The following is a 22,616-nucleotide window of genomic DNA, read 5'->3' on the forward strand; positions in this document are numbered from 1 at the left end:
TGTGCCCGGGTCCACATGAAAAGGTCTGCTTCATCTGTATGTGGGTACGCTTCACATCAGGTCTGAAAATCAACTGTACCAAACACTGGAGTGGACTGCCATTTAACAGGAGTAGAAGTCGGCAAGCAGAGGTACAAAAGCATTTATCAACACTGCCGGTCTCTTCCGAAATCTGTGTTTGTGTGCAGCACTTGCCAATCTCATCCTCTGACCTAGGAAGGAAGGTCAGTGGGTCGTTCTTGACATCATCTCCAAAATAAAAAAGTATTCGGCATGATGCGAAGGTCGATCCAATCTTGCGCTTTTTTCTACACTGTAGCAACAACATGAACAAATGTCATGTAGATGATGATCAATAACTGCATATAAAAGATGGACAACATGACCCCACTTCCTCCCACTGAACCAAATTAAAGCGAAAATATCACAGATAGGGCCGCTGCTATCTTGCGCTGGCAGTATCACTGGGGATGAGAGTCTACGTGGTAGCGATCACTGATCATTGAGTTCCCACCATCTGACCCAATTGCGAGCACACTGATTGGCACACACAGCTGTCAGTCATGATGCCACACCCCCTTTTTATAGCATCAAATAACTACTTACAACCGAAACTACCAGAAAAATTAACAATTGAACATACATCACAGCAGTGATGGCCAAATGAAGCCTCATGAAGCATTTTCTTTATTTTCTAAGCCCACTAGATGGCGCTCATGGTTTAAAGAGAGAGGCTCAAAGAATGGCAATTCAATAGGCCCGTTTCCACCGCAGGAACTTCAGGGTAATTTTACGGGGCCAGGGCCGTTGGTGCGTGTCTCCACCACAGGAACCACCCCCGAAGGACAGAGTTCCAGAACTTTTACTGGGGCTAAACAAGTCTCTGCCTCGGAGTAGGTAGTGAGAGCGGCCCCGAAAAACTCCTGGCTGGGGCTTGGGGTTTACTTGGTGCTGATTGGATATACTCAAGGCGGGATGTGACGTCAACAGAAAGCGACAAAATAGCCGGCATTTTTAAAACTCACCCTGGTCAAAATGGTCGCGCAATGATTACGTCACATCCAGAGCCCAGTAACTTTACAGGAACCTTCTTCCTACTCCGCCCTTTTAGTGGAGACACTGGTACCAGGAACTTCTTCAGTGGAAACGAGCCTAATGTGCTTTCAACCTTTTTGTTGAACAAAAAGCGCCATCTAGTGGGCTCAGAAAATAAAGACAACGCTTCATGAAGCTTCATTTGGCCATCACTACATCACAGTGATAAGAATGACATAGAATGACAGAAACTATCTTTGACATTATTTGATGTGCACTTTCATCTTTCAGTTTGGCACATGTCCAATCTTCTTACAAGAAGTAGGCGGAGTCTATGAGCTGTGCTGCGGCCAGCCACCAGGGGGCGATTGAGATGTTTTGGCTTCACTTTCGAGGAGCTATCGTGTCCTTCATCTTTATTATACAGTCTTAAATGATGACATTAGTGTACTCAAGTATGGAGCAACATGACTAACGTGACAGCTGAGCAGCAGGGCAGTGGGAATGGGGGGGTCGTCATCATACTCAGGCATAGTACAGCTCAATCAATAAAATAAGACTGATGCCTCAACGGAAGCTTGATGATTTTTAACTATAGATGCCATTTGCCCACTAGTGGTACAGCATCTAAAAGTGTGGTTTCTAAAAACATTTCTCTCAAGGTTCAATTATTCTGTGTATCTTTGAAGCCCAAAAACTTTTCTTGAAGCAATATAAGCCTGCTGACTGGATTCGTAATAACTCTCCTGCAATATTTAACTTCCAAAACTGAATACTTGTGTATGTAAAATAAACTGTGCGACTATTTATCCCAGACTTACAAATAGTTAATTCAAATATTTCTGTGTTTGACACACTGATAAAGTTTCACAAAAGGGTGAGCAAGGACACAAAATTCTGTAGACCAAAAACATAAGGTGATCAGGTTTGAACACCCCCAGCGAGATTTAATACAAACGGCAGGGTTTCGTCGGTCAAAGACCCTGTTATGTAATGACAGTTCAGCTTGTTTAAAAGAACAGCTGTTAATATGCAACTGTACAGGACATAACTGTACTCCACTGTGAAGCTGTGATACAAACACTGTATAAAAACCAGGCTCTCTGCTGTACCTTAACAGCCTTCTTCTTGGGCCCCTCATCATCATCGGCCTCCTCGTGCTCCTGGGCCCCCTGGGTGAGGTTGGTGTAGTTTGCCAGTTTATTGAGGAGAGACGACACCATGGGGTTGCTGTCCATCTCTTCCTGCAATAGAGAATACTGCTTCAATATGCTGAACACAAACTTGATTTTTCAATTTAACATGTTTTAACTTCCTGTACCTCACTCACTGGTCAGTTACTTTATGCTTAAGAGGACAAGCTCTTCCAGGATGAAAATGAACGGTGCAATATTTAGTTAACTGTTCAAAGCATCTCAGAATAGCTCGGCTGGGTCAGCTTCATGCAGAAGCCGCAGTGCCTAATTGATTCTTTACAAAGGCCAGTGACCACAGAGTTGCGAGGTCTGCCAAATGGCAGAGCAAAGCACCTGGAAAGAGTTCAGCTGAATGTTCTTGAAGCAACGCTCCAGCTTTTATGGCAAATAAACTCTCTGATTGACACATTGTTGAGCTAAGAAAAGATTCTGAGTTATTTATTTAGTTCACCACAACGTACCCTGAAGCTTTAGCAAACTGCGCATCCATGAACGCTTTGAGCTTTGTAGGTTGGTTCTAATTAAAATGTAGAAATAGTTCTGGCAGTGAATGTTGATTTGGAGAGGATATGGATGTGTACACAGCTTCTACCCAACACTTTTGGGTTTCTCTTTAGCATCTAGCCAGAACAGATCACACTGTCAGGTTTCCTTGTGCATGAGTGCTATATGAAGTTGGTGGTGATGAAGACTGACAGTTACCTCAAACAGGGCCATGTTGGTGCCATCGTAGCTGTTGGTTTTGTCATTGTCTGTGTTGTTGATAAAGGGACTGTTTTCCTTGGGGATGCCATCACCTGTGGAAACACAACACAGTTGTTTCTTTACAACAAATACAGAGTAGACTTAACACAAGACGTAACCAAGGCAAAATGTGGATGGTGGCTGTTTCCACAAGAGCCTGCTTCCTACTACTACACTACTGATAATTTAAAGGCTGTTAATGTTTGTCGGTGAAGATTCTCAGTCACCCAGGTCATGGTAATCTTAAGTGCTATATCGTAGGCAACTGGACTTGCTTGAGTTTCTTGAGGATGTTTTGCCTCTGATCCAAGAAGCTTCTTCAGTTCTAAAGGACTGGTGCATAGTCGCAAGCTTTTAAACTCTTTTAAACTCCACTCCCACAAAGAGTTTAAAAGCTTGCGACTCTGCACCAGTCATTAGCCCCTTTCACACTGCCAGATTTTCCGCAAATGTTGGGCCTGTAAGCTGCAAGTGTTTAGACACAGAAAGCCGGATTGGCGAGTTGACCCGAGGTGCCCAATTTTCCGCCTCGTAGGGAAGTCATATTGGCGGAACCCTTTAAGTTTAAACAGACTGAGACGGCCTTCCGCAATGGGAGGGGCTGTTGAAGACTTGTGGGAGGAGCTGTTGATGACACCGCACATGCGAGCCCGTTGGTGGTGGATAAACAGGAAACAGCTGATAGCAGGAATTAGCGAGCAGCTAGTAGCAAGAGGGAAACACAAACCTGACAGACACTGTAAAGATGAGCAACTGGGGAGACAAGGAATTGCGCGCCCTCCTTGTCCTCGCAAACAAAGAGGCCATTAACTGTCAGATGACGGGGACGGTGAAGAACGGGCCGACTTATGAGAGAATCGCCAAAGGACTGACCAGCTGCAGCTTCCATCCCACGTCACTGTTTACGTCACATGCTGAGCTACACGTTTTGTTACTTGCTCACACCCCCCATTGCCCCGAAAAAGGTGCATTCTGTATAAACAAAAGTAGGTAGGTGGCATTTTGCTGCACTCCCCGATTTTGTTTTTATACTGCCAATGCAGAACAAAGACTGATTGGGCTTTCCTGCAAATTTGCACAATTCCTGTCTAAAAAGGGCTATTTAGAACTGAAGAAGCTTCTTGGATGAGAGGCCAAACGTCAAGTAAGTCCAGTTGCCTATGATATAGCACTTATGGCTGTTAATGTTTGTATTAAAGGTGTCACAATCACAGCATTTGCGCACAACTCATATGCTTCAATGCTAAATATCCAACATTTATTATATTTTCTGTTCAATATTTATCCATTATGGCTGAACAGTGCACAAAAAGCCTAAAGTATACACAAGAAATCAATGTTCAGCTCTGCATTAGGAAAGAGTGCATCAGCACTTTCCTTTGATGGTATAGTAATATTTTGTATGGTGTCCTTTAGTGTTTTGTACACCTGTGGACAGACAAGCGACAATAGATTTGGGCAGGCTCTAATTGAGCTTCATGTAGCCAAGAAAATGTCAGGGCTGACACCAATCCAGCTCCTGTAGATCTGTCTACAACATCCCTAATTGGTGTTTGTAACAAGCAAACTTTTGCACAGAAAACATGCCAGAAGTCGCGTTGATAACATCAAGAAACAGGATGAAAGTAATTTCCTATTTGAAAACAGTGGAGATTAAATGCCCCAAAACTACTTTCTGTCTGTCTCTGCTTTGCACTCAGGTGCATCTGAGTTTTATAAGTGTACGTACATTTGTAATAATCCAGATCACAATGAGGGCTTCTCATACTATTCATTAATAATTCACGCAAAAACATTCAAAGGGTAAATGGACTCTCACTCTACGAACACATATTGGCTGTTGGCAGACTAACAAGTAGGTGATCTCAGACACCGACAATCACACAGCACAGACAGAAATAATGCAAATAACAAAGCAAATTAAGGATCATATCTACGACTAATTGATCCAGCTAGCATGCCAACCTCACAGTCACTTAAAGACAGACAGGTAACACTGAGATATGCAAATGACCATCGCTGTTGTGATGCTTGGCTGCTGATTTCTAGCTTTTAATGTAAAATATATGCTTCACTTGTCATGTTAGACATTTTTATCTCTTTCCAATTAAAGAACAAAAACACTTCACATGACACAATAAAAATGATTTCATTTATTTCTATGTATCCTAAGTCACAGATCTGACATTAGCCACTTTGTCATAACACACTTTGGAGCTCCTACCCTATGAGCTATAGGAAAATAGATTTCACAACTTCTAACGTGTCAGTAAATAAGTTCTCTTTCGGCCTGTTGGTGGTAATTGTGATAAGTACACACCCTCCTCTCGCTCTCTGCATCTCCACTTTACCGACCACAACAGAAGTCACACAGTCGGCCTACCGTCACACACGGCAACCAAGCCGTCTTCAGAGACGACATTCTTGCACCAAACTGTGAACCACGCTGTGTCTTTGCTGCTGGGGCCGGCAACCCACACAGCAACGCACTGAGCAAATGTTTTGAATGAGCAGACAGCTTAGAGTGTCGGGGTTAAGATACCCGACATGCTGCAGTCAAGTGCAAGTGTAAACTGTGAGGGGATCTTTTTTTTCCAGGCAAATGTGTTGGCTGAAGATCTGTGTGAGCATGTGTGCTTCCATTTCCTCCATCGTATGAAAGATGGTCTCAGTTAAATGTGATCATGTTATACGACTTCGAATGAAAGCACCAATGTCTTTAGTAGTTTGTTTAAGGGTAGAAAAATGTCGTCTATGCAACACGGGTCATATTAAAACTCTGCTGGCACAAGCCTCAGCAAAACAGAAACACAAAACTGGTACATTGTGCTTCACAGACAATAAAACACTATAAATAGAAGCCAATAAGACAAACAATAAGACAATAAACGTTATGTTCAAAAGGAATAACAAGAGGATAAAGACAAAAGGGAACCAAACAAAGACGGTGACGATAAACATCTTAAAGTGAAGGGCGAAGACGTCCATGCCACAGCACCCACAGAGAACTAACACAAGGACAATGAAGGACAGAAAATTAAACTATCCTCCAGACACAACAAGTTCAGACTCCTGCAGCCCTTTCTTGCAGAAATAGTAGTCGTCATTCAACAGTATCCACCAATTTTAATGACTCAAAGTCTGAGAAACAAACTGAACACCAGCAGCACAACACAATAGTTGACTACTCGCTTCTGTTTAGCAGGCTGCTTTAATACTTGAAGGTCACGACACTTGAGACTTGAGAGACAAACCACCAATCAGTCAAGTTGCTGTTCATCCACGTCTGTCCAGACTCCAAATATGGATGTTGCCGCAAAGAAGTTACATCCTCTAAAACATGGATGCTCCACACACGTCTTCAACTCAGCAGCACAGAAGAACAATACAATCAGCACAGATTCAAGGTGGACACCCAAGATTAGTGTCACCAATTCAGAATCTGACCACGTCTCCCTTTCTGTTCCTGAGATATGGACAGGAAAGTCTTTTTGCAGAACATTATGATGTCACAGTGAAGTTGACCTTTGACCTTTGGGATCTAAAATGTCTTTACTTCATTGTTTTATCCTATTAAGACAGTTTTGTGAAATTTTGTCATGATTAGAGTATGAATTCTTGAGTTACGCGAGGTCACAGTGACCTTTGACTCTGATCAATTCATGCTTCAGTTTAAGTGGACGTTTGTGCCAAATTTGAGGAAATTCCCTCAAGGCGCTCCTGAGATATGGACAGTCAGTATGGACGCTCATCTTTATTCTTTCTATTGTCAAAACTGTTGCTCAGTGCTCCAGGGCCGCAAACAATTTGTTCCATTACTGCTTAGTCTGTCGATTATCTTAGAAAAAGAATCAATCGTGATATCCCAGGGCTGGTTGACCTATGACCTATTGACTGATTCAAACTGTTTTGTATAATAAAGAGTTCAAACTCCAAAGATCAACTTGCAAAGACAGCAAGCAAATCCCTTCAGTCAGCGCATCTGAAATGTGAGAATGTTTGGAATTTCCACCTGAAAAATGACAATTAATAACCAAAATTATTGCAGATTAATTTTTTGTTGACAGAGTAATCAATTAATGGAGACACTGTTTCAGCTCCACTGTGCACCGAATCTGAATTTAAGACTTTTTAAGACTTTAAGGACAAGTAGAAACTCGGATAAAAGAACTATTCAAACACTAAAGTGCTCTGTTTGTTTATTTTTTAACATTTTTATTCAAACTACTAGTTCTTGACAATTTAACACTCTGATACTTCAAGTTAGAAAAATTCACAACCATATGCCAATATTTTGGTTCATGCTCCACCTCCTCACATTACTCAGAGACCAGAGTTAACCACGACACTCTGCCGGCTTGTCACCATTCATCAGTGGAGCTCTCCGGCCGCAGCCGGGATTTCATGGGTAACTTTTACTGCTTGATCCAGCTGCAGGAGGAATAAGAGGCTTGCAGCGTGGCTTAGCCCGGTGGTAATCACAGGGAAAGTCACTATGTCCTTGTAGTGTGCAGCTCTTTAAAACGCGGTCTGAGTGGCGTGGTGGAACACATTATGTGAGGGTGCAGCGTTTCAATAAGCTGGGATGACAGGGAATGAAGTCAAGATAATGACCATTGTGCTGCGAGGATGCAGCCAAGGGTGAATCAAGCTGTCAGTCATCACGTAGCTTGGTAGGATGCTACACACACCACAGGTAATCATTGTCTTAAATGATAGTGGCTAAATCCTCTTTGAGGCCCGGCTGCAAGCTAAAACTGTCCGTACTGTTTCTAAATCAGGCGGGGTTCTGCTTTTAGTGTGTGTAAAGTGGTTTAGACGTCATTCAGGAAGTGAACGGAAACACTGAAATAACTTCAGGAGCAATAGTTTTATAACACCTGCCACAATACATCAAACAATACTTTTAAAAAGAATATTCTGTGACCCATTGATCAAATTATAAGATTCAACATTTTGATTACAGTAGAAATACTGTCATGGTGTCTGCATGTGTCAGCACTTACATTTCATGCCCTTTAAGACCTTTTCAAGATAAAAAAAAACCCCATCTCATTCTTATTCAAGCACTGCAGGAAGGTTTAGGGGCCTGTGTCCACATGGTGATTTTTTTCCTAAGCGCTGGTGTCTTTCTTCAGTTGTTCTCAATGTTGAGTGGGCATATGTACACGCAGGGGGCCGCCAGGAGAAAAGGCACCACACTCAGCGTCTTTTTTGTGCAGCCAATCCGAGCGCTTTATTTGAGAATCTCTTAACTTTTCAGAAAGGCGCTGGTGATGTCACTGCCGCTACTTTAGCTATGCTGCTGTCCATCGTCATAACAGAGACAGAAAAGCAAATTCTTCTGGGGGCAGATCATTTAAGTGCTGTGCTTTTTATCACTGTTAACTTCGTAAGCTTTATATTAATTGTGTCAACCCTCTGTTAATGTAGAGTTATGTTCGCTACCTGGCTAATGTTAGTGTCAAGATATTGCTGTCACAGAAACAAAACCCAGGTGCAGCACATCATTCAAAAAAAAGTGCCGCCAGCGCTTTTTTTAAATGGAGCACTAATATGCTCAAAAAACAACAATAAAAAACACTATCAGGACAGTAAGTAAGTAGTACATAGGATAGGAATGTTGGAATAAGAATAGCATTATGATTATTAAAGTGAGTTTGGTTAATCTATGTTTTGCCAACGGGTAAGTGCGAGTATAAGTAAAAAGACTGTCGTAGGTTTACAGATTTGTAACATCAGAAATGTGGAACTATTACAGGGAAAAGTTAAACTGTTTTTGAAAAAAATAAAACATGGATTAAAATGAATGAAAACTGATTAAATTCAACAAAATGTTTGTGGCACTAAGACCTCATAAATTCAAATTTAAGACTATTTAATGCCTTTCAATGCCAAATAATTATTAAATTGAATTTAAGACATTTGAAGACTTCTTAAAGGACCTGCAGACACCCTGTACTGTTCTCTTGAACATACAATGCCACTCTGAGGACATGTTGTACTGGTGGTTCACCTCCTGAACTCAAAGGCTCCTGCTTCTTGGGGAAAAAAAAAGTTACGCTGCCACACTGTCAAACATGATCGATAATATTGGACAACACGTCCATTTTTTCCTGAAGAAATATATTCAGTTATTATTAAACGCAACGCAGAGCTGGAAAAATGTATTTTTGATTTCAAATAATCAATTTAGTTTATAAGACATTGTATAAAGCAAACATTTGAAATATTTTCACTTTTACATCGTAGTGTATTATATATCTCTGGGTTTTGGACTACTGGATGGTCAAAACCAATTAAGCCTATTATCTTGGGCTCGGAGAATTTGTCCTGGGCATTTTTTACCCACAACCTTCTGGTACTTTATTGACTAAATGATTAATTGATTAATCAAAACTGACTGATAAAGCTAGGGTAAAGCTGGGGTCTGTTTTAGGGGTTGTTGCAGCCTGAAATGCCCAATTTCACATGGGCTTTTCTGAAAAACTGAGATGCATGTTGCAATGTTTAAAGCACAGCAGTTAACATCCAGCACTGAGCTGTTTATCTCACACTGAAACGGTTCAACTCTTTTGTTAAACAGTAGCTTTGCTCTGCCCCAAGCACAGAGTCCTGGTCCCACAGCAGTAGTCTCATACCAACAGAGACTGAGAAAGAGGTGGGGTGAGCGAATGAAAACGCTGTCTGCAGCTCTACAATGAAAGACGCAAGCAGGAGGCAACTTTTACCTCAGGATACACAGTTATTTCTTAACAACATAAACCGATAAATATTTACAACAAGCCATCAAAAAAATTGCAGTAGTTTCTGACTGTTGCAAAGACAGTACCAAACTTCTTATGGGAATTAATGACAACTGAAAAACTGGTATTTGCATCTCTGTGTCTTAACTGTTTTTTAGCCTCATGTGGAACAAAAATGTCATCACCCCATGGTAACACTCTTAAAGTCAAAGCTGGGATCCTGCCTAAAATGGCTGATGTGTGGCAACAAATTTTGTCCCACGTCCATGTCATTAAATCCTCCAGTGACCTCCTGCTGCACTTGCACATCACCACTCCAAACTAGGCAAAGGTGCCAGCTTCCACAAATCCTCCCAGTAAATGCCAAATACTGCAATCACCGCAGTAATTGTTGGAGATTACACAAGACAGAGCACAGGGATGAGGATGGAGAAGATGAAGATGACCTACTGTATGTCTGTACGTGTCTGTCTGTCCGTCTGCTTATTATCCGAACTATCGGTGTGTAAATGTCGACATGTGTGAGTGTGCTTTGTTGTGCTGTCAAACAGTCCCGTGAGACACGGTCCAGATTCATATACAGTAGCAGTGACGTGACTCTGGCCTACTTAACAGATGTTAGCCTCTGTGCACATTACACATGTTGCCATTTATCCTGGATTAATTCACTCTGCTTCCTGGAAATTCATCTTTATGTCCTCTTGCCAAATGGGACTTATAAATATCTGAACACAAACGTGCCCGCGGACTGACCTTTAACTGAAAAACCTGGGCAGCATCATAAAACAATTACTGAATGATTAGTGGGCTGCTTTAAGCTATCAAAAAATGCATCATCCATCCATTTGGGCTGGAATTGAGGGAGAAAAGGTTCAGATAATGCTGAGCTACAATAATTCCCACAACCCTGCTCGGCGCCCCTGAGAATAGCAGCTCAGTTATGATGACTGACCAGGTTCATACTGCAAAGATGTCAGCCTGCTCTTTGACATCATTACCCGTCCTGCACTGTGCAAAGTCCTAACATCAGCTGTTCTCATGTCAGTTCAAGAATGCTGAAGGTGCAGTGCACATGCAAACTTGTTCATACGGAGCAAATAATGTAAATGTTTGCATATTTGCACCTGGTCTACTGGAGAGAACGGAAGCTGCGAAAAGTGAACGCTTGTGTTCGACTGGATGCAAAAGGATGTCCAATCTTAAAAGCCTTGTAATGTCTGCAGCTAAAGGGATCTCAATCTCTGTTCAATCAACACTACAATTTACACACCTTGATATGGAATCTATTTATGACAGGATGCATGTGGTCGCTTGCATCTTAATAAGTGGAACTGCACTGTAGAGAATATTCTGTCACTGTTCAAACCACTGCAAAGGTTGAATCACATCAAAGCTAAAACTACACTGAAACTGTGGATATGTTTATTTAGTAATCATTTTTTAAGCAAACAGTAATTAAGTGGAGTTCAAAGTGTGTGAAGTCACCTTGCTTAAAACTACAAAACACATCTGCACTAAAACAAACAGTCTTGGCTCCCTGCTTGGTAGAATGAAGGATGTTTATGAGCTGTATCTAGTCTTTGGCAGGAAAGGAGTGCATGTGTGATCACGCTGCATCTCATTTATTGTGTTAGCCCTCCTCTCGACACTTTCCCTTCTTATTTTTCCCTCCATCACTGTGGTCAAACTAATCCACCAATCAACCCCAAGTCAAACAAGACAGAAACAATCATGTTCATTTACTGTAATGTTTACGCTCATCTCACAGCAAGCTCTGATGAACCAAATGTACGCAACCAGCCCAGCACCAAACAGCAGATAGACAACGTTAGTAACGACCTGGTGAAGAAAGAGGAAGCTAAAAAGCAGATACTCTTGAAGCTGGTGGGGACCAAAAGAGAGCAAAAAGGAGAGTTTCATTTGTCAGGTGGCAAAAACAAAACACTAAATGCATGCTACAGATGCTAATGCTTCAATGAATGCTTGCAAATTGTGTGCATGGACTGAACCAGGCAATTGTATGGATGAGTAGTCGGGCGACGCGCAAGGAAAAAATGAGCAGGAAGCTTTTTAAAATCATTTTGTATCACAAGGGTAAAGTCGAAATGTCGAGAATTAAGTTGAACTTTAAGTCAAAAGAAAAAATAAATCAGAGAAGAAAGCTTTTTTTTTTAAAGAGAATAGAGTCAAAATGTCAAGAATAAAGTTGAATTGTTAGCATGAGAAAAAAAAATCATGAGGACGTTGAGCTTTTAGATAATGAAGTCGAAATTTCAAAGATCAGGTTGAAATAACATGTCGAGAATGAACGTGACATCTCAAGAGTAAAGTCAAACTTATGAATAACTTATCTTTTAACGCAGGAACACTGTGGTGGTAAATATGAGGGCTTTGAAGAGATTGTGCCAAAAGTTGTGTCTGTTCAGAGGGAGAAACCTCACGAACTTGGAAGACGTGGCTGCATTTGTACAATCTGAAATAGCTGGTAACAGACGTAGGTAAGGGTGTCGATGGTTACACAATTTGATGGGCCAGAGTAGTTGAATTCATTCTTTACATTTCAGCTTTATTCTCTGCATTTTGACTTGATTATTAAAATGCAAAAACCCCCATCCTCCTCTGATTAATTTGTTCTCATGCCTGGCACTAATCCTGACAGTTCAACCCTATCTACCCCAGTGACGGTATTAAACTTAAACAGTTAAAGCCAGACTGAAAACAGGATCCAAGAAACCCACTGGTGTGTCTAAAATAAAGAGGGAAAAGGGAGAAAGGTGAAGCCTCTTGTGTAACTGTTGATGAATGAATGCAGGTGAATTTCATGGTGAGAGCTGTGTGTGAGTGTGTGTGTGCATGTTCTACTTCTGCAGGTGGCAAGCAGAGTCTCCCTGCGCTATAGCGCATTAGGTGCCCCCTAAAAATGTGACTTTGCTGGAGGGTGTGCAGTATGTAAATGGCAGTGACCATATGCAAACTGACACAGATTACATCAAGCGCTCTCTGCTTAAAACATGAACATCCTGCTCACATAAAACCCAAAGCTGGTGCTGTGGAAAACCTTGACATGACAATGAATATGACAACTACCAGACACAGTTCGTATCAGCTCACCTGGAGACAATTCAGTTAGAAGTATGTCACTCTGGAGAAAGACACTTTGGGTGCCCCTTGAAAGTCAGAGATTCGAATCATTAATTAGAAACTCCTCAGCCGACTGAGCAGTCTTTTTTTTGTGTGTGTGTGTGTGTGTGTGTGTGTGTGTGTGTGTGTGTTTCTATATTGCCTTGTATTATACTTCTGGGGACATTTTGGTGCCTGAATTTTGCTGCTGAGTGAGCGCTCGACTTTTACGCTACCCTTTGGTACAGAGGTGCAGACGTGATGTAGCAGCACAGAGGAGGAGAAACTTTACACCGTAAAGCTCCGAGATAACTTCATCTTCTCTCTTCTGCTTGGATGTGGTGAAGTTACAGCTCACAGCAACTTAATACGACAGTCTCTGACTTTTGTTTGATAACTAGTGCCAGGAAAAAATGCCGTTGCACAATTCTGAACCTGTCGTTAGTGCAGTTAGCTTGTTTATTAGCTATATTACATGAATGCTGCTGTCACAGTGAACGTTCTGTTCAAACTATAAAACTTAATATGGAAAAAATAATCATCACTTATTCGTATTAAACGACCGATTGATGAGTCGATTGATGAGTCTCACTCCCAGGTCGTCAAATACTGACGCTTTGGGTTAGTGGTTTGGTCAGTTTAACGACCCAAAGTGTCTGAATTTGACAACCTGGGAATCAAACAATCAAGTATTTCTCTCCAAAAGTTCTTTTTTTGGGAAAAAACTTTCAATGTTCGATGACTGACACAAACACCAAAGCATAGTTCTGTAGATAAATGTGAACTGACAAGCAGTTTGACGGGACCTAAATATGATGTGGCCCATCACTATGCTTCCTATTAGAGCACTCTGCCTCTAATTGATTGCACACTAAATAAATTATAATTAATGAAAGAGCTCGCTGCCAAAGACAGCTCAAGCTTTTGGCCAAGACAATGTCATGCTCTGAGCACTGTCAGGAAGTGAATCAAGTCAGCTGTGTTACACATAGGAGGTGATTATGCTGTCATATACGTCAGGCCTCTGGTTTGGATGGCAAGGCTGGCATTTTAGTAAAAATACTACAAATTGCCTATATTTTACAAAAGTGCTGATAATTTTTACAAAACAAAAGTATATTTTTGGACTGATTTACGACCTTACGATCAATGCAGGATAGAGCAATCAAAAGTGCAGATGGTTTTTAAACCCCTCGCTGTTGATGCATGCTTGACCGCCCCAACATCCGATATTAAAAAGCATTCTTTTACATCACAGTCAGCGGCGTTACATAAGGGAGTGGGATTCCCTGACACTGTCCCAGCACTCTGCACAGCTGAAAGCACTCATTAGTCAAGACAGTTGTCAGTCTGTCATTTGCTGTCAGTGAACGACTGAATGTCATTTTGCAAACCGCCCTCTCCTGCCGTCAGCTCTTCTCTGTTCTCCTCAGCGTTTTGTGTCTGTGATCACAGCCCTGGCTAAAGAAGCCGTGGAGAAGCTCGGGGCTGAAGTCAGGCTCCATCAGCACTCTGCTTACTGATTGGTTCAGCTTCACTGGCAGGTACATCGAGGATGTGCTAACGGTTAGGCTCAGCAGCTCTGGTCACTGTGGTAATAAATGACCACGCATCCTATTTATAACCGCTAAGCTGCACACTGTGACAACGCTGTAAGCTGCCTAGCACTGAAGGAAGGAGCAAAAAAAGGGGAGCTTTAGGAGGCACTGAGAGTCCAGACGGTGCAAGTCAAACATCAGTTCCTTTAGCTCAAAGATAACGTAGAAAAAGACCCATAACACAGCTTTATAAGAAGCTGCAGAAACATAGAAGCAAAATGTCTTAATTCAAATTTCTAAAATCTAATTGGCAGCATTATCATCATGCTTTGCCCAGTGATCTTTACAAGATGACAGTTCATCGAATATCATGACTTTTGAGTGCCAGATTTAAAGCCAGATTTGTCTTTGGTGGAAGATTAATCTTAAGAGGAATCACTACACAAGACAAAAAACTACTTCTAATCCATGTGGACTAGAAAGAGTCCGTCAATAAAATATCTATCTTTACAAAGCATCCTATAAAAAGACAACAAAAAATTACACATGTAACCAACTACACCGGACACAGTCACAATTTATTAGCTCGGACACAGTGCTGCTACTAAAGGGCAACTGAAGGAGTGCTTTAGCTATATCAAAAACTTACCCTTCCGTCGAGAGCCTCCCCTCTGCTCCATCCTGAGGAGCGGGGCTAAAAAAAAAGGGGGTGGAAGGGAGGGGGTCCTAGCAGTGGTCCCTGAGGAACTCCAGTTATAGGGGTCCGAAGTATAGAGATACTGCTAGTAAGGTGCAGAAGTCAGGATTGCTGCCTGTGCTGTGTGGATAAAGTGAGGATCAGCTATTTCTGTGACAGTGTGTGTGTGTGTTTGTGTTTGTGTGTGTGTGAAAAGTGGCCTGTGACGATGATGTCAGCGACATCAGCCATGCATCACAAAGCACCCTCACCCTCCCACCGACAGACCTGCACGCACACGACACACACACACACACCTCCCTGAGCTTCTGATCCCCGCCACACATACAAACACACATGCGCGTGTGTCTTTGAACACACTCACACAAAGAGGGAGGAGCAAAGAAAGTGAGGGAAGCAGTAGTAAAACAGATAGCTGTAGGAGTGTGTGGCAGGAGAGAGGAATGGATGGATGGATGTACACACACACACACACACACACACACACACACACACGTAGGAAAAAAAGAGATGAGAAAAGTTGATGCAAAATCTTTTCCCAGAAAACGTTTGCAAGCTCGTGGCGCTGAGATGAAAACACTCGCCATCCACAGTAAACGCTGAGCAGTTTGTCATTTCGAATCAATAATCCCTCACTATTTTAAAGCGCAGGTGCTGCCTCAGTGAGCAGTTTCATTTACAATCTGACCTCCTGACTGACCTCCAGGGTGCCATCGGTGGAGATGGTCAATCGATCAGCAAAGCTCAGGGAGCACACAGGACAATACGGCCGAGGGCGATGACAACATACTGTATTCTGGATTTTATAGGACACTGGTATGGAGCCACACAATCACAGGCATCTTTACAATCATTTTAATGCCCACAGACTATAATAATATAGACTATAATATCATGACAGTGCACTTGTGAAAATTCTCAAGCAGTGAGGATGATGTTGTGGTCCTCCATCTTTATGAAATTAAAAAACAGATAAGGAAAATACTGGGTCTGTTCAATTCTGAGAAAGCATCTAGAATAAAGACGGTTTTACCTGCTGGATTATTTCCATGTGACTATTTCCTGATGTCAGTGGTCCAGTTTGATCCATGCTACCCTTTTTTATTTTTATTTACTTGTTTATTTGACAAGGACAAATGCATAAGACTCCTGCACAGTCAGTGTTCACAGGCTTGCTTCAGTTTGCTTCACACGCGTCGAGTCAGTTTTTAATTTCAGATAGATTACTGAAATATCACGTTAAAAAGACGACCAACAATTACAGCAATCAGTTGATTCTGAATTGACTTGATCCTGGCAGTATGTCATGAAGGGACACACATGAACACACACACACACTGATGGGTGTGTAAAAAAGCAGGAAATCAACTTTAATGACAGATGAATGTTTCCGAGTCGTAAATGTCGTTTTAATTTTTAAATGAGCAACAATTTTGGACCAAAAAAGTACGTACTTGGTGTGCAAAGGCCTAAAGAATTACTTTTATTATCCATTAGTCTGTGGACTATTTTTCTTTTAAATTAATTTAAGGTTAAGTATGTACGGAAGCGTATTGCATTCACTTGACAAATAAAAAAAAAAAATCTGTTTTATTGAGTAATTTTTTCTGTTTTTCGGAGTAGTTTTTTTATTTTTCTGTTTGTTTTTTTTTTGTCAAAGTAAAACTGGATTAAACTAAACAAGCGGGTCATGTTTGCTTCCATTATATCGAGCTCTCAAGAAAGGAATGAAAGCGTCTGTTGTTCTGCTGCTCTCTTAACTCAGAAAAAATTACCCTGAAAAACAAAACAAAAATACCACGAAAAACAGAAACAAAATTACCATGAAAAACAAAAAAAATTACACCGAAAAACAGAAAATTAAAAAAAAAAATTACTCAGAAAAACAGAAAAAATTACCCCGAAAAACAAAACCAAAATACTACGAAAAACAGACACAAAATTACCACGATAAACAGAAAAAATTACACCAAAAACAGAAAAATTTAAAAAATTACTCAATAAAACAGATTTTTTTTATTTGTCAAGTGAATGCAATACACTTTCGTAAGTATGTGTATAAAATGCCAAAAAATAAATGCCCATCACATTATCCAGAGGCCAAACTGAGGTCTTTAGAGAAGAATCATCAAAGGATTGGTTTTAACTTGATGTTCAACATTTTTATGAATATTTCTTGAGTGACTAATTGATTAAGTGATTTGTGGCTGCAGCGCATAATGAAATCACGCAAGACAGAACAACACATATATACTGTTTTCTTTTGTGGACTTTTTTGCAAATTTAAATTAATTGGGGGGTAAATAGATCGGGTATAACTGTATATTAGTTGTAAATAATTTTGGGAATTTGTTGAAAAAATGTATGAGGGACATATAAGGTTTACTTCTACCTGCTCCTTTCGGACACTGTTATCTTTGTCTTGTTTTTTTTTTTTATTATGTTCTTTTAATTTTGGTTCGAAATAAAGTCATTCATTCAAATTTTAAAAATATTTTCATTATTAATATTTTAATATTTGAGATTTGAATACTTATTTCTGGCTTGATCATCATGGAAACAGGTAAGCCCTATATTTACCTCACAGTATGTACAGCAATCTGTAATTTCTGTTAAATAAGCATCTGTTAATATCTTCAGAAAGCAAAATATTGATAGACTAAGGCCCCATCCATTGGTTTGTATCATATACTCCTAATTCAAACTCCTGTGAGACAAACTGAGGCAGATGTTTTCTAAATGGAGCCGAGGATGAGCCACAGCCCCACTAACAGTCCAGACAATGGCAGATCAAACTCTGCCGCGGCCATTACCCTGAAACTTTGGTGAACCCAGAACTCTGCTGTCTACCTTTGTCTTGGCTGCCCATTAATCTGCCTGTCTAAGAGCATGTGAAGTGGGCACTAATCACTTAACCAGATTAGGCTAATCCGGAACTTTTTATAAAGCACATGAGACACGTCGAGGCTCCAGGCTTGAGGGAGATACGGCTTTAGAGCCACAGAAGAAACAGCGGCTCAGTTTCTGCTGCCGTCTTCTGGCCACTGGCCGCCTGTCAGTCAGGTGAGTGTCCTGCACCACGCCGAGACACAGAGAGAGATCGGCAAAGTGTGTCCCTGGAGCCACCTACGTGTGGAGCTGTGACCATCCCACAGAGTTCCCTGAGAATAATTTAATGTAAGAACTTGCTGACTGCTTGAGTTAAAAAACTGCAACGTCAATCCTGCTCTCATGCATCATGTGAAGACATAACTGAACATCCGCCGCCTGCATCATTAAATTGACAGATGTGTCAATGCAGAGCTTAAAGAGGGGCTATCAAATCACACAGTAAGAAGGATTTAGTAGTATCAAGCTCCACTTGGTTAGATGTCAGATGGCTGCTGTTATAGTTATTTTGTGTGTGTGTGTGTGTGTGTGTGTGTGTACTTAATGATGTCCTAAGCCTTTAAACCCTTCAGGTAAACAACACTGTCTGTTATGCAATACACAGCAGGGAGAGAAAGGACACAGAGATGAGGGTTATTGACGGCATGTACCAGAGTCTATATGGGGTTGAGGGTTTATTGGATGCTTTAGAACATCCATACTCTAATGGAGGAAAATCTGACGGACACAAGTTAAATGACTGCTGAGTCAGAGGAGCCTTTCACGACCATGGGCAAGCCCATTTTTTTTTATCATGGAACGACTTGTCAATCAAATCTTAATTGAGCTTGTGTGTGTGTGCGTAACAACAGTGGATATACGTGTAAGCAGCTGAGACAGTGTGGGAGTTAGTTAGACAGGAAATAAAGACAGATAGGGGAAGAACAGGGTCAGCCAATGCTTGTGGGATCAATGTTACTTAGCGCTGCTTACACTTGGATCCTCACTGCCATGTGTAAACACTTGGGTAAGACACAAAATAGTACAGAAGTGATTGCTGGCACAATGGATGGTGATGGAATCACGTGCCCATCCGCCTGACATGTACGAGTCCACAGCTGTCCATGGATGTTCAACTTGCACACGCTGGATGTCTTCTCACTGGGCTACACGAGACAATTTCTTTTGCGTGCACACTCAAGCATGAGAGAGTTATCATGTGAGTTTGAGATGAGTCGGCACGTTAAATACACATTTGTGCGGCATTTAAGTTACAATTTGTTTATTGAAAAATGTGATTTGTGATGTGTCCTTAAGCAAGATACTGAACCCCAAACTGCTCTCGACGGCTGTTCCATTGGTGTGTGAGTGTGTTAAAAACTGAGTTGCACCTTGTGGTAGCTTATATGGTAGCATCAGCCATCAGCGTATGAATGTGTGTGTGAATGGGTGAATGTGACCCTGGAAGCAGTGTTGGCCTCCTTACTCTGAAAATGCAATATATATTACTCGTTACCCTTTTTAGGTAATAATATTGCTTAAATTCTTACTCCCTGCCAACAGTACTTCATCACACTACTCCTTATATTACTTTCCCATTGCACCCCATAAAATTTGTAATTGCGTATCTCCCCAAAATTCAGATTGGTGCCTCTGTGTGAATGTCAGGGTAATCGCCGGTAAGTGTAGCTTCATTACTTCTTTGTAGCTGCAGCTGTCCACAATTAAAATCCAGTTTTGGTTGTTCAGCCAGTGTAACGCTAAAGCCTACCTCTGCAGCCGAGGAGGGCTTACCTTTGGTGGGGTGTATTTCCTGGAGCTTCACGTTGCTGTGCTGTGGGTCGTAGTAGCTGAGGTGTTTTAGACCGGAGGTTTGGGGATGTCTTTTTTGCAGTGGAAAGAGTTTTAGAGAGAGACTATCTGCACAGTGTTGTTGTCATCTTTCCTCCCGACAAAATCAAAGTAATGGGAATATTTCCAGCCGCTAAGGTAAGAGTTTCCAACTAGCTCGCTGCTTTATGATGTGCTTATGAAGCATGACGATTACTAAAATGAGTCCACTGATGTGATGTTGTATTTCAAGTCAGTAGTGATGTGATAACAAAAGTAACTTTGTAATGAGTTGTTTAGTTGTTCTGAAATTTCATTAGTAATTAGTTACACTACTCGTTCCTGTAAGAAATAATTTTATTACTGTAAGGCGTTCCTACCCAACACTGGTTGGAAAACTAGAAAGGTACAAGTTCAGGTCCATTCACCAGTTTATTATACTTGTAAATCAAAGGGGTGTTTTCATACTTTAAGTTGTCAACTAGTTAAACTTTCGTAGATTAGCTGTCAGGAACATCCTGTGGGTAACATTATTCAGTATGGATATAGCAGTATAGCTAGAAGAGCACCTGTTATGATGACACTTTCGGCAGTTCTCCGATGTTCTAATGAACACAGGAAACAAACTGACAATCAACCAAACAGATATAACACAGATTAAAAAGCACGCGAGAGTAATGTAATTCTAGACATAGCTGACATTCATCTGTACTTAAAACTGCAAAGTCATCAAGATTAAACAGTGTTATATCACAGAGTCCCTCCCAGTTGTTCTGGGCAAAAGTGCAACTGAATCATGGTCATGTGAGAACAACAACAAAATCAGCTGACTGCTCGCAGGCAGGCAAGCCCTCTTCCTTACAACTAAGCACTCTCCATCCAAAGCAGGCAGAATATTGTCATCCTTTTATGACCTCAGGTGGAAAATGAAACCACAAACAAGACACACACGCACCACAAAGTAAGTCCACCTTTCTCCAGGTGGTGTCACTGTGTCACAGTGAAGAAAACACTGAGCACACACATACAAACCTCCTTTAATCACACTAATACTGTAGCTGCAACAGGGAAGCTTAATTCTAGGATTTCATCATGCATCATATCAGAGCCATCTCTAACCCTTTTAAATAAACTCTCAGCGTCCACTTCAAGTGTGGCAAAGGCAATTTAAAGAGATATGATGAGTACTACCAACATTGCTCCTCGAGTGTGAGAGGGGAATGACCACTCATCATTTCAAAGCTCCCATACAGGCTTCCTTAGTTCAAGTTGTTCTTTAAATTTCAGTCTGCAACACCACAGCTCAGGCTATAGTCTGCAGAGTTTCAATGCCATGACCAAAGCACTTCATTGGACTCCCTGGCCTCGTAACTACGATGAAAATCATGGCGAGACATCAGACCCTGCATTTCTCAAATTACAAATTTCCTGGCTCGTCACCAGCTTCGTGTCTGGTACACAATTAGCAAATGAACAATTGTTTCCTAATAATTTGCTTAAGAGACTTATTGTCTTTCTTCCAACAGATAAAAATTGTAACATAAAAGCCAAGAACAGTTAACACCAATCCACCACTATAAATATGTGAGTGTTGTAATGCCTAACTAGTGTCCCCTAAAATTCGATAATGGAAATGGAGGCACATCAATGGTATTGACCCGGCACTTAACCGTGGAGAGTTAGACATCTAATAGCTGTTGGTAACCACATCCAAGGGCGGGGAAATTTTAAAGCTATTAAAATGAAGCTTGGTTCTGACCAGATTTTAACCAAAGAGCTATTTTAATCATTTTTATTGGTTTGCTTATGATTGGAGCAGCTACTGTATCATCTTATCAGGCTTGTTAACAGCCATTACAGAAGGAGCTGGACTTGTTTACCATGTTTGTACAGTCTGTGAACCTACCTGAATGAAAGCCATGTGAACCCTGGGGCCCTCAAACTATCTCCAGCCAGCAGTGATAGAATATATAGAGAGACATATGGATGTGCTTATTGGTTGAGGGCTTATCAGAGACACCATATTGAGAGCAGGGAGCCGGTGGGGAGGAGATTGCTGAACAGCAAGTAGGAAGCAGCAGTTGGAGAATGTAGGACTGTCCGATTAAAACCATCAGATCTACGTAGATGAAAGGATTCACTTGCCTGAATAGTTCAAGATTATTAACTACTTGGAACTGATCCAAATGATGGTCAAGGAGAGGTACTAGCTTTATGGAGGGATTTCTCAAATGGCACATGACAGACCAAATCACCGTGACGTCACACTAACAACAACAGTCACTTCCTGGTAGACAACTGGCAATTGATAGCAATGGTGGAGATATGTGAAATCGGCAAAACTGCTTATTTCTTTTCTGGTGTCATTTTTAGCCGTAACTGTAACGTTTAAAGATGTGTAGTTAAACACAGTGATCCGACCCGTCTGATACTTCTGTTGTGCTTATTTTATGTACTGTGTTGCTTAGCTAGTAGAGATGTACCGATACCACTTTTTCCTTCCCGATACCGATTCCGATCCCTGAACCTTAGGTATCTGCCGATACTGAGTACCGATCCAATACCAGTGCATAAAATAAAAATGGAAGGGATATGAATTGTTGTATGTCTCAACTCCTAAAACTCTATATAAAATATTAAGAAATAAATACATAATAGTAGAATGAATGCCATAAAACTTTTTTTTTTATTATTATTATCCAGTGTTGACACAGATCAAGACACAGGTTAAAGTGCAGCCACACAATTTGGTAAAAAAGACATTTTAAAGGCTACAGCAGAATGATCCGTTTCTGTTTCATTTGCCTGTAGCGTGCGTATGTGTAATGACGTGAGGCATTAC

At 41.1% G+C, this 22,616-nt stretch overlaps 1 protein-coding gene across 7 annotated transcripts in view; it reads right to left on the reverse strand.

Moving 5' to 3' along the window:
- slc12a7b (solute carrier family 12 member 7b) overlaps positions 1-22,616 on the reverse strand; it is a 91,843-nt gene that overhangs the window by 33,897 nt on the left and 35,330 nt on the right. For 6 of the 7 annotated variants that reach the window (XM_033639507.2, XM_033639510.2, XM_033639505.2 and 3 more), the window contains exons 2-3: positions 2,934-3,028; positions 2,148-2,279 (exon numbers count right to left, since the gene is read on the reverse strand). In XM_033639507.2, coding sequence (XP_033495398.1) covers positions 2,148-2,279; positions 2,934-3,028 — 227 coding nt within the window. Of the gene's footprint in view, positions 1-2,147; positions 2,280-2,933; positions 3,029-15,028; positions 15,194-22,616 lie in introns of those variants that run through there. The other variant, XM_033639511.2, reaches the window with a different exon arrangement.

The sequence above is a fragment of the Epinephelus lanceolatus genome, chromosome 20 (assembly GCF_041903045.1).
Source record: "Epinephelus lanceolatus isolate andai-2023 chromosome 20, ASM4190304v1, whole genome shotgun sequence".
Lineage (NCBI taxonomy): Eukaryota > Metazoa > Chordata > Actinopteri > Perciformes > Serranidae > Epinephelus > Epinephelus lanceolatus.